Source organism: Lissotriton vulgaris, chromosome 10, assembly GCF_964263255.1.
Source record: "Lissotriton vulgaris chromosome 10, aLisVul1.2, whole genome shotgun sequence".
Classification (NCBI taxonomy): Eukaryota; Metazoa; Chordata; class Amphibia; order Caudata; family Salamandridae; genus Lissotriton; species Lissotriton vulgaris.
In genome coordinates this window covers 158,682,888-158,698,241 of record NC_141698.1, presented here as the reverse complement: position 1 = coordinate 158,698,241, position 15,354 = coordinate 158,682,888, and the positions used below count along the sequence as shown (strand labels likewise).

Sequence of the window (15,354 nt, the reverse complement as noted above, 5' to 3'; positions counted from 1 at the left end):
AATCGCCATCGTCCACAAGAACACCATCAGGATCTCAACTAACACCAACGAGACTCTCAGCACCGCCGAACACATGCACTTCCAGATCCACACGGACCCCAAAACCACCCTGAGAGGCACACTTGTCTACAGACCGCCCGGACCACAACCACAGTTCTGCGACTCCATCACCGACTTTATCAGCACGCACGTGCTGACCTCCACCGACTACATCCTCCTCGGAGACCTGAACTATCATCTGGAGAACAACAACGACAACAACTCCTCCACACTGATCGACAACCTCGCCAACTTCGGACTAAACCAGCTTGTCACGACGCCGACCCACATCTCCTGTCACACGCTTGATGCCATCTTCTCCTCAAGCCCCCACGTCGCCTTCAGCCACGCCTCCGAACTCACCTGGACAGACCACCACTGCAATCACTTCACCTTCCGAAAACCCCTCAAACGCCACCACACCCTACAGATCCCCCGCCGCTGCTGGGGCAAAGTCACTGAAGAACAACAACAGGCAAACCTCGCACTCAACCCACCGACCAACCCCACCAACCCCGACGATGGTGCACGCATCCTCAGACGCTGGCTGGATGACTGGGCCAACACCCTAAGCCCCGCTGAAAAAGCCAACCAAGAGACACCAGCAAGAGAGCCAACTCCTAGCATCAAAGCGCACTTGCCGGAAATTGGAGAACAAATGGCACAGTGGAAAGACGCCGGAAAGCTGTGCCGCCCACAAAGACGCCATCCGCAACCACCACCACCTCATCAGGACCGCCAAAAGGACCTCCTTCAAAGACCGCCTCGACAACAATGCACACAACAGCAAGGAGCTCTTCAACATCGTGAAGGAACTCTCCAACCCCAGCTCCAGCGCCAACGACATTCCACCATCGCAAGCCCTGTGCAACTCACTTGCTACCTTCTTTCACCGCAAGATCACCGACATCCATGACAGCTTCAACCCCCGGACGACCCCTACAGGCCTCGTCATGCCAGACCCACCGCACCCCATCGACCACGACTCCCTGACAACCTGGGCCAACGTAAGCATCAAGGACACAATCAAGACCATGGGCACAATCCACTCCGGCTTCCCGTCCAATCCTCTTCCACACCACATCTTCAACAAAGCCGGCAGCTCCATTGCACCCCTCCTGTGCAATGTCTTAAACCTTTCCTTCGAGACCGCTACCTTCCCTGAGAGCTGGAAGCATGCCGAGATCAACGCCCTACTGAAGAAACCAAGGCGGATCCGAGCAACCTCAAGAACTTACGGCCCATTTCCCTGCTTCCGTTCCCAACAAAGGTCATCGAGAAGATAGTTAACATCCAGCTCACCCATCACCTCGAAGACAACAGCATCCTGGACCCCTCCCAAACAGGATTCCGCAACAACCACAGCACCGAGACCGCCCTCATCGCCGCCACAGACGACATCAGGATCATGCTAGACAATGGCGAGATGGCGGCCCTCATCCTCCTGGACCTCTCCGCCGCCTTCGACACCGTCTGCCACCGCACACTACGCACGCGCCTCCACGATGCAGGGATCCGTGACAAGGCCCTGGAATGGACCACCTCCTTCCTCTCCGGCAGAACTCAAAGAGTCCGCCTCCCCCCGTTCCGGTCCGAGGCCTCCAAGATCTTCTGCGGCGTGCCACAGGGATCGTCCCTCAGCCCAACGCTGCTCAACGTCTACATGGCACCACTCGCACGCATCGCCCACAGCCCGACCTCAACATAATCTCTTATGCTGACGACGCGCAGCTGATCCTCTCCATCACCAAGGACCCCCTCACCGCCAAATCCAACCTCCACCAGGGAATGAAGGCTGTCGCCGACTGGATGGAGGAAAGCCGACTTAAGCTGAACTCAGACAAGACGGAGATCCTCATCCTCGGGCCCAACCCCTCAGCATGGGACGACTCCTGGTGGCCCGCATCACCGGGGACACCCCCAGCCCCTACCAACCACGCACGCACGCAACCTGGGAGTCATCCTTGAATCAAAACTCACCATGACCAGACAAATCAACGCAGTGTCCTCTACCTGCTTCAACACCCTCTGCATGTTCCGCAAAATCTACAGATGGATCCCGACAGACACGAGGAAAACAGTCACCCAGGCCCTAGTCAGCAGCAGACTCGACTACGGAAACGCCCTCTACGCTTGAGCCTCGACCAAGCTCATCAACAGACTGCAAAGAATCCAGAACGCCTCTGCACGCCTGATCCTCGACGTCCCGTGCCGCGACCACATCACCCCCCACCTGAAGAACCTGCACTGGATCCCCGTTGACAGAAGAATCTCCTTCGAACTCCTGATCCACGCACACAAGGCACTCCACAAAACCGTCCCAGCCTTCCTCAACAGTCGACTCTTCTTCTACGTACCCAACAGGAAACTCCGCTCTGCTGACCACGCCCTGGCCACTGTCCCGCGCATCCGTAGAACCATGTTTGGAGGCAGGTCCTTCTCCCACCGCGCCGCCAAGACATTGGAACACCCTCCCCCTCAACCAACGACGAACCGAAGACCTGCTGACCTTCAGGAGACAACTCAAGACCTGGCTTTTCGACCAGTAGCAGCAGACCCCCCCCCCAGCACCTTGAAACCCTTGCGGGTAAGTAAGGCGCTTTACAAATTAACTGATTGATTGATTGATTGACTTCAATTAGAGTCCGACCGAACTGAGTCCGGCTGCATGCGGCCGCATCGCACTTGCTCGGGCGGACTGCAAGAGTCTGGCTCGGTCGGAAAACACTCTGGATCCGACTCGGTCGGAGAGCTATCCGAGCAAGATCGGAATTGAGCCCTAAGCGTTACTGTGACCACAATAGAACATGAGAAATTATCATAGCGTGCAGTGATTGCTGCCCACACCCCCTTTTAGGATCAAGACGGAGCCGTGGCGGAATCTTTGTTTGGTGAGCAATTGAAAAGCAGCACCTGACATTATTGCTCATCTAGTCTACTAATGTCAAGTTAGCGTTAATAAAAATGCCACGGTTGTTTACCTTCCATGCAAAAGTAACAATAGGAGATGCATTAACCCCTTCGCTGTGGCGGCTATTCTGCCGCAGCGCTAAGGGGGTGGGGCGGCCGCGTGGCGGCTCCATACTAGTGACGGAACCGCTCCGTCACGGCTCGCGGGTGAGCTGTGCTTGTGACGGAACGGTTCCGTCATGAACCCGCCCGACCGCTCATTAAAGCGTCAGCGCAGGCGCATAATCAGCGCCGCGCAGGCGCGGCGAGCGGGCCGTGACGAAACCGTTCCGTCACAAGCACAGCTCACCCGTGGCTTGTGACAGAGTGGTTCCGTCACAAGCATGGAAGAGGTTAAGTATATTCCCCATTAGTGACTGGTCTTTCTGATTGAAAATTATGAATTTTGACTTGATTTGCACAGGCTATCCTTGAAGTTAGATACTGAATTATAAGACCTTACTGGCCTACCAAACTCTGCAGATCTTAGGCCTGGCTTGGAGAGAGAATGACTTTATCAGTAGGTGTTTGTATAATCAGGAACAAGGGGTCTCTTCCAAAGTACGGTCTACTGCACAATACTGGGAAGTGAATCTTCCTCATATTCAGCTAAGAGTATTTGGAAAATCAGGGACACCGTATGCATAGGCGGTATAATACTTCTTTTTCCTACCTCTTACGTGCTCGCCTATCGAGGTTGTAATTGTCTGTATGCTATTAGTGCAAAGTGATGAGATGCCGATTTTCAAGAAGAAAACACAACAGCCTTTGGGTAATCCTCCCTTGGTGCATTTTGGCTCACGAAAGACCCCGCCCTGGCTATCTCGTCTATACTGGTTATCCAGGCAAAATCTCTACGATCCCATGATTGTCACTGACATCTGACATTTTCTGCAGCCAACTTCATCTATAGAAACCAAAACCTATCATCCCTGTTGCAGACCTCAGACCATTCGTTCAATCCTTAGTCTGACTGTATGTTGACAGTAGAAACAACATACCAGCTGCAGCTGTTCTCCAAAGTCTCACTTTTTTTCCAATAAAACCAATGCTTCCCTTTGAAGCACATGCGGTAACCAATGCAAAGAGGTTTGATCATCCTATCCCCAGACTGACAAATCTTGGCGGGCTTACCAGTTGGGTGGTCGGTCTTCAAAATGTGTTTCTTAAGATTACAAATTATCAGTGTTAGACGTCTTCCTATCTATATAGAATCATTGAGTATGTATGTATAATGTATGTATAACACACTTGTAAAGCGCTTCTGTCACCCAACGGGCATCCTGGCGCTGAGTTCCACAAAAAGTAAATCTCTCAAACAGGCCTTCACATATGTAGCTCTGTGAACCTAGAACCGCCATAAAGATTGGGTTGACTGCCACAGATCTTGCCTTCTGCTTTTCCCTCAAGGCTCATCTTCATTTCTGTCACTCTCCCCCAATCTCGCAATTTTGGTGTCAGGATTTTCAGAGCCCCAGGAAAGATGGGGCCATTTAGGTACTCCCTCTTGTAATGATGCTCTTTCTTCCCCCAATAACTCACGGAGTCGGGTGACGGTGTCAACCTCTTTATTCAGGTTTGTACATACAAGGAGCGCAAAGCGTGTCCTTCGCCCAGCCTGCTCGCGCTCTAATGCCGCGCTGCGCCTGCCGCGCCTCTACGTCAACGTACGTCACGTAGCCACGTGACGTACCGTGCTAGCGCGCTCACTACATATCTCCCCTTTTTCCAACGAACTATATGAACAAGTCCTGACTCATATCATAGTCTCTGAGCCTCGCTGGTGGGACCACCGCCCTGCCCCTTCTCGTCAGTCTTACCGGGGACGTGGCAGTTGTTGCTTCTTCTCTTTGTCCACTCTCTAGCACAGCCGCGCTAGGCACACTCCGGCTACTGTCTTCCTCACTCTGACGCTCTGCACTTGCCTCTTGATCCTCATGCCCTCTTTCACCAATGTCTGGGTCCTCACCCCCATATTCACTGGAGTGGTCATTGTTGCTCTCACCCTCTTCCATATTGCCACTGCTTCTCCAGTTGAGTATTTTGTTGCACCTGGCCATGCGATCCTGCGACCACACATTTCCATCGCTCAGCAAGGCTGCCCTGCCCTTGACTTCCACTACTCTCAGGGGCTTGCTGTACTTACTTTCACCCTTTTTCTGTAATGTGGGCAGTCTTACTCTCACCCATTCCCCCTTTTCGAGGGCCGTGTCCTTTACATTCCTCCTTGCATCGTAGTGTTTGGTATACACCGCTTGTGCTTTTTCTAGATTGGCTTGCACCACTGCCGGTGACCACTCGCTCTTAATGACTCTGTCCTTCCATATCCTGTTGTCCTGGGTGAACGGCTCCCGGCCCCTCAAAATCTGGAAAGGGCTATAGCCAGTGTTCGTGGGTGTTATCCGATACGCCCACACCATGTGCCAGATCTCTGCTTCCCAGTCTTTGTTGTCTGAAATAGCCGCTTGTATCGAGCCCATCACCACTCTATTGAAACGCTCCACCAAACCATTCCCCGCCGGGTGGTATATGGATGTGTGTTTCGTCACTATTCCATTTCTTCGCATGAACTGGGACCATCTTTCAGAGCGGAATTGGGGTCCATTGTCACTGAGGACACACTTTGGGATGCCCTCTCTCACGAAGGTTTCCGCCATGAAGCTCACTATCCTCTCTGTGTCCATGGTTTCTTCGATCTTTAATTCCGGCCATTTTGAGTAGCGATCCACCATTACACATATGTACTTCTGTATTCCTTGTGCATTCAGAACTGGCCCTAAGATATCTATGGACAGTTCCTCCCACGGATTTTGTGGAGGATCAATTTTTCCAAGGGCAGGGCGCAATGGTTTTAGTGTTTTGTCCGCGCCCTGGCACCTCGGGCACTCTCTCACGTGTCTTTCAGCTCTTATGTCCATCCCTGGCCACCAATAATTCTGCTTGGCCCTTAGTTTCAACTTTCCCGCTCCCAGGTGTCCTTCATGTAACATGTCCATCAATCGGGATATCATCGTTGCCGGGGGTATGACTCTCTCCCCTCTATATACAAATATGCCCTGGTCATCCATAGACAGTTCCTCTCTCACTTCGAAGTAGGGGACAAGGCCACGCTCCATTTTGCTTTTGTCTGGCCAACCCCTTACGATATGGGCCTTCACTTTTTCCAGGGCCGGATCTCCTTCATATGCTGTTTTCCATTCCTGTTTACTTATGGACATTTCTAGGTCCTCGGTGAGTGCGACCCACTCTTCCGCCGCCTCAGTGCATTCTGTACTGGGCTCCATCGCTGCCGCCCTACTCAGGTAGTCCGCCACTTTGTTCCTGTTCCCTGGAATGTGTTCAACGTCATATCGGAACTCCATTCATTTGAGCGACATTTTCGAGATCCTCGGTGTCGCCTCTGCGTGTCCACCTGATGTGAGCACCTTGAGCAGGGGCTTGTGATCGGTCCTCAACCGGAACCTGGTGCCCCACAGGAACTGCCGAAACCGGGACATGGCCCACACCACCGCCAACATTTCCTTTTCGATCACACTGTATCTTTTTTCAGTGTCATTGAGGGTGCGGGACGCAAAGCATATTGTTTCAACTCTCCCTTGGCCTCGGTCTTGCATGAGGACTGCCCCCAGTCCTTTATCACTAGCATCTGTCGTAAGTATTGTGCTTCCTTGAGGGTCAAACCCTTGCAGCGGAAATGCCCCTGCCACTTCTCTCTTTATCATTTCGAATTCTTGTTGAGCGTCCTCTGACCAACGGAACTCGCTGTTCTCTCGGGTTAACAGCCTCATGTGGTGAGTTTTCGAGGCGAAATGTTCAATGAATTTTCCATAATATTCCGCCATACCCAGGAATGATCTGACCTCCTCCTTGTTAGCTGGTGATGGTGCATCGCAGATCGCCTTCACATTTTCACTCTTGGGAGTCACTCCTTGTGCACTGATCTCGTGGCCCAAGTACGTCACCTTTTCCATCCCTATGCGGCATTTAGCCCACTCTGCTGTGAGGCCTTTCCTTTCCAGGATGCCCAACACCGCCTCCAGCTTCTTGTCATGGTCCATCCTGTCACGGCCCATCACCAATATATCATCCTGGAAGTATTGCACCCCCCTGATGTCCTGAAACAGCTGATGCATAAGTTTTTGGAACACCGCAGCCGCCGAGGCTAGTCCGAACGGCATGCGGCGGAATCAATAGCACCCGAAGGGAGTTATGAAGGATGTCAAACTGCGGCTCTCCGGGTGTAATGCTATTTGGTGATACGCTGAAGTTAAGTCTATGGTGGAGTACCACTGAACACCCCTCGTGCTGGCCAGCATCTCCTCAATCCGGGGAAGGGTAAACTTCTCTACCACTATGTTTTTGTTCAACTCACGTAGGTCCACGCATAGACGGACCTTACCATTTGGTTTCTTCACTACCACCAACGGCGATAGCCATTCGGCACAGGCTATCGGCTCAATGATCCCTCTTTTCTCCAGCTGTTGTAGTTCCTCCTTCACGTCGTCCCTTACTGCTAACGGGATGTTTCTCACCTTGTGCGCCACCGGTACTGCTCCTTTTCTGAGTATGATCTTGTGCGCGAATTTGTCGAGCCTGCCCACTGAACCTCCAAAGACCGTTGGGAACTCCTTCCTCCATTTGTTCGTGTCCAGCTCTTCCTCCGGCTCCGTCAGTAATATCTGCTCCTTGCCACCCGGATCCAACTTGATCCCCAGGTCTCCTTGGTCGAGCCACCCTAGGACGGAAGGGCCTTTCTCAGAGACATACAGTTTGCACCTGGCCTCTCTGCCCCTGAACTCGAAGTTCAGTTTCCTGCATCCGGCCATGGGGATTCGGTCTCCGTTGTAGGTGACGGGACGTATGTCCAGCTTATCCAGCTCGGGGCCCAGTCGTGGAGCAAACTTCTCCTCCCACACGCTCCTTGGGATTATGGTGTAAGGTGACCCGGTGTCTGCCACCACTTGGATTTCTACACCCCCTATCTTCATTTCCAAGATTGGCTTCATCGTTCTTCTTCCGTCGGTGCCGCGGCCTCGGTCGTTTATGCTCAAGATTTCGTCGTAGATGCAGAGGACTGTGATCACTTCTTCCTCTGCCGCCTCTTCTGGCTCCTCCACTTCTTGGGCCACGTACTTCACTGCGTTCTTGGCTGCCTTCTTCCTGCACACCTTTTCATAATGGCCGACAATTCCACAGAACATGCATTTGGCGCGAAGCGCGGGGCACTTCCGGTCGTGCGCCTCGTGCGTCCAACTGCCGCATCTGTAGCAAGGCCGTTTGCTACTTCCGGCCGGTTTGCCGGGGTTGCCTGGGCTGTTTTGCCATTTGTTGGGGCCCTTTTCTGGCTGTTTCCGCGCCGGGTTATCCCTGTGGTGTTCCTCATTGTCTACTTTGTTCACCATTCCACTGGGCACGTTCTCTTTCTTCGTGGCCGCTGCACACCTTCGTGCCAGTTCGGCCCTTTTGACTATCACCAGCACGTCCTTGAGCGAGGTGTCTCCTGCGGCCCATAGCTTGTCCTGCACGCTCGTGCACGTGGTGTGCATCACCACTTGGTCTTTTATGAATTCACTTTCCCAGTTGGCGTATTTACATGAGACCGCCAGTTTCTTCAACGCCGCCACATATTCTTCCACCGTCTCCCCGGGTAGTTGCTTCCTTTGTTGGAAGTTAAACCTGTCCACTGAGACGCATACTGAGGGTTTGAAATGTTCTTCCAGGTCTTCCAGTGCGTGGGCATACACATCATCATCCTCGGTCTCTCTCTTCTTCGGTACCAAGCTTTTGTAGATCCTCAGGCCTTCTGGGCCCAGGTTTAGCAGCAGGATGCGTTTCTTTCTCGGCGGTTTGAATTTCTCCTCACTTTCGTCTTCCATCACTTCTATGAAATTGTCTATGTATTCCTTCCAGTCCTCCCATTTCATGAGCGGTTCCCCGGGTCTGGGAAGGAACTGGACTGGCGCTATCGCGTAACCCGCTTGTGCGTTCATCTTCTCACCCCGGGATGCGGGCAGCGTACTTTCCAGGCTTCTCGGGCTCCCTGGCACACCGTTTCGTTCTTCCTTCTTGAGCAAGGGTGGAGGGCTGCTCCTTTCAGCCCTTTCCTGCTCGGGTGGGGTAGCCAGTGCGTTTACCGGTGGGCCTTGACCGTGACTGGCTTCCTACCTTGGATGTGTCAAGGTTCTTCGACCGGTCAATCGTTGTGCGCCACGGTGCTCTGTTCTCCTTGCTGATGGCTGCGTTGCGCTCCTTGTTGTGCCCTATGAGGGTGGGGTTGCTGTGCGTTCCCTCGGGCCTTCCTTGTTCACTTCTGCGACACCGCTCCGTTCCGCCGTGCTTCTCGTCGTCTGCGTGGTGGGGGTCGTGGGTCGGTATCCCACCCTCGTCGCCACTGTAATGATGCTCTTTCTTCCCCCAATAACTCACGGAGTCGGGTGACGGTGTCAACCTCTTTATTCAGGTTTGTACATACAAGGAGCGCAAAGCGTGTCCTTCGCCCAGCCTGCTCGCGCTCTAATGCCGCGCTGCGCCTGCCGCGCCTCTACGTCAACGTACGTCACGTAGCCACGTGACGTACCGTGCTAGCGCGCTCACTACACCTCTTCCTGAGCAGCACTTTGTGTTTACATTCAGCTATAATAAAAACTGTTATCATAACAGGTGTTCTCCTAGCTGAATGTAAACACAAAGCATAATTACTTTTAAATCAGATTGTAATGGGCTGACAAAGGTAAGGTAACAACAACATGACATGTTTAGTGCAAGAGTACCTCTGCTGTGAAGTCATTCTACGAACATTGATGCTAACGTTGTCCTCTCAACATTAAGACTTTACGAACCCTACTGTTTATTGTGAGCTGCAGACCATCAGCATGAACCTCAGAAGTAACCTTTTGTGCTTTGGGTGATTCCAGCACCTGTCCCCAGAACAGATTGCCCATCTTGGCCCTGAAAATGCTGCTACGGTAACCAAGTCACAGCGCCTCCATTTGAGTACTATGCAGCTGCAGAGCCTTGAACAGACGTTAGATGGCGCCAGAGTCACTGTTCAAGAACCACAGATCACTGCAGGCACGACCGTTGCAACTGAAGTACCAGTCTCAGACGGTGAGTAGTAAATAAAGTGTTACTTGACTCTATGAACGTATTATACGTGATAAACTAGGTACTTTCAGGTCTGTATAACTTTACACATTTGGGTCAGAGGGGAAATAAAGTCTCATTGATTTCCCCACTTCAAATAGCCTAAGATAGTGAGTATGTTCGGATTGTGTAGTGGCCTCCAGGACTGAATTTGTCCATTACATCATTTTCGTTAATATCTTAGTAATTGTGGGTGAGAGGTGAAAAAGAGGGGTTACAGTCCCAAATGAATCACAAATTACATAACCAATGGAACAATAAATGGCGCTATAGATGATTGCATCGTGTTTTATCCTGTATAACAGATGTTACATTAACAAAATATTTGGTATACAGGTTCTTTTAACTTTTTGAATGTTATGGTTTTAAACAGAATAGGTTACACATAGTGGTCTTCAAACTTTTTGATGCCAGGACCCCCCATCCCATTAAAATCTTTTAGGTGTAAGACCCCCTCACGAAAAAAAATTCTAGATCCTGGTAGTCTTTATCATTGACAACCATAATTATTCTGCAGAGAAACTGTCAATCTGTGGTTGCACCTCATTGGTACCAGTTTAACACCCAAATATAGCAATAAGCAACAAAAACTTGCCCAGAGCAGCTTTACAATGGGCCTTCTACACAGCGGCAACACCTGTTGCTGCTTTTTAGTAACTTTTAAACCTTTTGAGTAAATAAAAAAATGTGTGTTAAAATTAGCAGATTATGCGGCAGATGATGGATTATGTGGCAAATGTGGCAAATCTATAATTGTGCTAAAATTGCTGCGGCCGCAGAATCACATCATTCCAGTGGCGCTTGGTATAATAGCTGAAATGCATGGGCTGCAACTTTATTGCACGGCATCAGAGGAAAACCATGCTATATTTCATGGGATGCTGACAGCTTGGCATTTACAGTTGCATGTAACTGGAGATAGCTGAACATCAGTCATCATGATTAAAACATATGTACGTTTTTTAGATCTTTCACCCTCAGGTAGCCACATAAAAAATAACGGGCAGCTTCAATAAATAATAAATATATTTTAAAAAGTTGTTACGCAGTGGAAAATGCAATATAATAAATTAGGAAACCTCCCTTAGTTAATGCATTGCAAAAGTCTGTGAGTAAGGAGAGAGCCACAGAATTAAATCGTGGTTGGTGCAGTGGAGAATAGAGACTTGTGTATTTTTAGTGCTCTGAGGTCACAGCCTGCGACAGAAAGCACTGTGAATATTTAAGTCTCTATTTTATACTTGCGTTACACACGTATAAGACAGACCGCTGCAAAATGAGCAAAATGTTTTATGATAAAATGGTGCTTCCAAAATATATGGGCTGCTTCCAAAATATAGGAGCTTATTTACAAGCCCCTTGTGCTGCTGTGCGTAATTTTTTATTACACTCAGGTTGTGCAGAGAGCAGATCCATATCTACGAGGTCATGCAAAGTTCCTTTGCGTGGCTTTTCATGGCCTCCTAGATATGGTGTAAGGCAATGCAGCGCAAGTTGGTGCATTGCCGTACATTGTGTGTGTGTGGGGGGGGGGGGGGGGGGGGGTTCATGGGCATTGCAGCGGGTTTTCCCATGCGTTTTGACACATTCCCAGATTTACAAGGATCTGTAAACCTAAGGATGGGTCAAAACTGTACGCTGCCCCAGGGGAGGCATATCAAGGAGAATTATCTTTATTTCTCTTCAGTTGTTTCCTCTTTCTATGTGTAGCACACACAGAAAAGAAAAGACCTCCATGGGTTGCGTTGCGCAGGAAGGCGGGCCTTCCTGCACAAAAACAATCCTGCCGTCAATGCAGACACCCATGCACCATGGTTCAAGGGGGCCTGCATTGGCGCTAGGCACCAAACTGTGCGCCGGCAGAAATGACAGGAGTGCACTGTATCTTATCAATACAGTCCGTTCCTGTACTTTTGAATTGGCATAGGGCAGCGCTGCAAAAATACTTGCAGAGCTGCCCTACACCGTTTCATTGGAAATGAGACCCATAGATTCTAGTAATAACCAGACCCTGTGTAATGCAATTTTTTTTACATAACTGTCCCTTCAACTCATTCTCATGGATAGTAAGCACTATGAAAATACAATGACTATTAACTCTTTCAACGCTATTGATGGAACCGTTCCGTCACGCCCCTCGGGTGGGCTGTGCTCATGACGGAACGGTTCTGTCACGGCCCGCTCGCCGAGCCTGCGCTGCGCGTTTCATTAAGCGGGCGGGGCCGTGACGGAACCGTTCCGTCACAAGCACAGCTCACCCGCGAGCCGTGACGGAACGGTTCTGTCACCCGCACAGGTGAGCCCCGCCCCCCCCGCGACCGTTAGCGCTGCGGCGGAATAGCCGCCGCAGCGAAGGTGCTAAAAGAAAACACTTCACAGCTCAGTAAACTCTGTGCACTACCACTCAAAAAGTGATTTGATCAATTGACTGTACCAGAACTCTCGTGTCCAGAGAAATCAAAGCCAGACAGACAGCTAAACACACCTTTCTGCCAGTGTGCTGCTGTCCTGAATGAAATGCAAATGTGCACAACGAGTTAATCTGCAAATACTTTACATTTGCAGATTAGCTGATTGTGCACATTTGCATTCCTTTCAGGCCAGCAACACAGTGGTAGAAAGGTGTGTTTAGCTGGGTGTCTGGCTTTGATTTCCCAGCACAGGGGAGTACCTGAATAACACTCCAGGGAAAACATGTTAACTACCTGTTAAATGGTATTCTTACCGCAGCCTCATGTCATTGTGAACTTTTAACTGCATCTCAGATCCAAAAACCTTATAATGCTCTACCTCATTTATGTTTGTGTATATGGCTTATGATATAAGTTAAGCCGCAACTTACCTCTTAATGCAAACTGCACATGTGTTATGAATATATACCATCTACCTCATATCTGTTTGTTCTTATAATTGTTAGTATATTTGTTAATTTTTAACTTACTTTTTATATTAAGCGCTCTGATACCCACGGGTCTTGTTCGCGATATACAAAACTTTATTATAAATAAATAAATAAATAAATACCGGAATCAACCGGCTGGGCCGTTTACTTTAGCAAATGAAGAGCGCAACCCATTCCTATGCCTCCAGGGCCCCCCTGAGGGTCGCACCCCACAGATTGAATACCTCTGGGTTAAACTATGTTTCAGGAGTGTTACTCTATACAAAGATCTATTTCTGGCCTTTCCTGTTGTCCTTAGAGACACAGCTGGAAGTTAGTTCTCCTGCTCCCAGCACCACACCCCCAAATCCATAAGTTTACATTTTCCAAAATTGGTAAAATATGGTGACTTGTGTGACTTCATATCTGTGTGTGTATTGCCAGAGGGTACAGTGTAAATATGTCTTTAGGAGTCATTTAGAAATTGCCCACCTCCCCCACAATAATGCTGTGGAACGGAAAAAATACTGGATTACTCACCAATAATCTTCATTACTTACATTTTCCATTCCTTACTCTGTATCTTCAACAGAAGTTTCTTGAGTGGTTTCACTCACATGCTGCTATGCACGAAAGAGCCACTCCCTGGCTTATGCCTAATCCTTAATCAGGAGGAGTGTCAGATGAGATCTCAGCTTGGCCACATAACCTGTTGGCAGGAACACCATCCCCCCGCTGGGGCAAAACAAGCATCAACGTACCCTAGATCTTGGCTCGAATGAACGTGAAGTTAAGACTGATTGATGATGAATCACTGTTTTCTCTATGTACTTTTTAAGATCTTTGTTATCTAAATAAAGTTATGATGATGATGATGATGAATCCACATGCTTGGAAAAAATTAACTGTCTACCTGATATCCTGAAGTACCTGGTCCTGGAATGTGACACGATCCAGGACATTGTCCAAACAAGGACGAACCATCACACTTTCTCTTGGAGAACCGCCATCAGCGGGGCTAATCTCGTGGCCCGGAAAATGAGGGGGCATTTTCATTTAACTCGATAACCACAATGGCAATTCCGCAGCGGTGCAGCAGTTTAGCGGAGTGGGCGGGCCCTGTCGGCCAACGGACGTGCACAGCACTATGGAGGTAATGCTCGCTATGGCCGTTGGCCGACGAACACCTGAAAGGGTTAAAAGGACGGGACTAGGAACTACCAGCTGATCTCCCACACAAACTCTAACGAACCATTGATTACAGATTCAGGTGAAAAGTTGCATATACTCATCCTGCAGATTTATGGATACCTAAATGTCCCACTATAGTTACTAGCAACAGGAATTGTTGGAAAATTGCTTCTTCAAATGCCAGATTGCCGCAAAATAGTTTAGCTTCTTCAAATTACTTGCAAGTATGGATCCCTGCGGTAAGAGCATTCATTAACCAAATCTGGATACATGGCTGAGAGTTTTAGGGTCTAGATACAAAATGCCAATAGTGTTGTCTTCCAATGGCATTCTTTTTAACCAAATGACTTAAATTGTCCTAAATACACTGGATGCAATTCACAAATCAGTTTTAAGGAGGCAAATAGATTACAATTACAAAACATGTAAATTGTGCATGGGTAAAAGTATGTGGGTAAGAAAAGAAAAAAGTCTGAAACCACCACATTACTAGTTACACTTTGTGTGCCTAACTGTCAGACCACCACAGACTTTACCGTAATCCCATGGCGTGGCCTCTCAGAGATGATGTGAACCAGCTCCACAGCCCTTTACCTCTTACTTGTATGTAAAGAAGACAATGAAGAAAAGCTAGGGCACAGGGGGGTGTGGAGGTCCAGGGTGTTCGGCAGTGGAAGTCCTTCTATATGGACCGCTGTTGCACCTTAAAGAAGGGAGGTACAACATCAGTAAGGAAAGTTGCAAGTATTCCACTCAGTAATAGCCCGAAATGTCTACCTAAAAGTCAATGTGTGCGCATACAGGCTCGTCTGCTAGTACGGCGGGAGCAGACTAAAGTGATGGAAAACAGCTGGTCCTGAAACGACCCAGGAAAGATGTTTTCTAAAACACAACAGAGATACACAAAGTAGGTACCAAGCACTTGTCAACATGCAACTTCTATGGATGGGTAAGAAATATACAGATACACAATAACCTTGGCTTAATGAAGTTCCTTAATAGGCTATTTACGTGTCCAAGAACATTAATATCCGTTATAACCTCATTGATCAGTGGCGGCTCATCCGACTGCGACCGGCCCCTGGCTGCCCTGGAGGGGTCCCCTGGTTGATTACTCTCAACCACCCCGAGCCCGTGGCCTTTTTAGCGGG

General features: G+C 49.5%; 1 protein-coding gene across 1 annotated transcript in view; it reads left to right on the top strand.

Annotated features, from left to right (window-relative positions):
• The window catches only part of OTOA (otoancorin), a 255,133-nt gene that overhangs the window by 216,492 nt on the left and 23,287 nt on the right, over nucleotides 1-15,354 (top strand). The window contains exon 22 of the mRNA XM_086939735.1: nucleotides 9,903-10,095. Within this exon, the coding sequence (XP_086795861.1) occupies nucleotides 9,903-10,095 (193 nt within the window). The remainder of the gene's footprint in view (nucleotides 1-9,902; nucleotides 10,096-15,354) is intronic.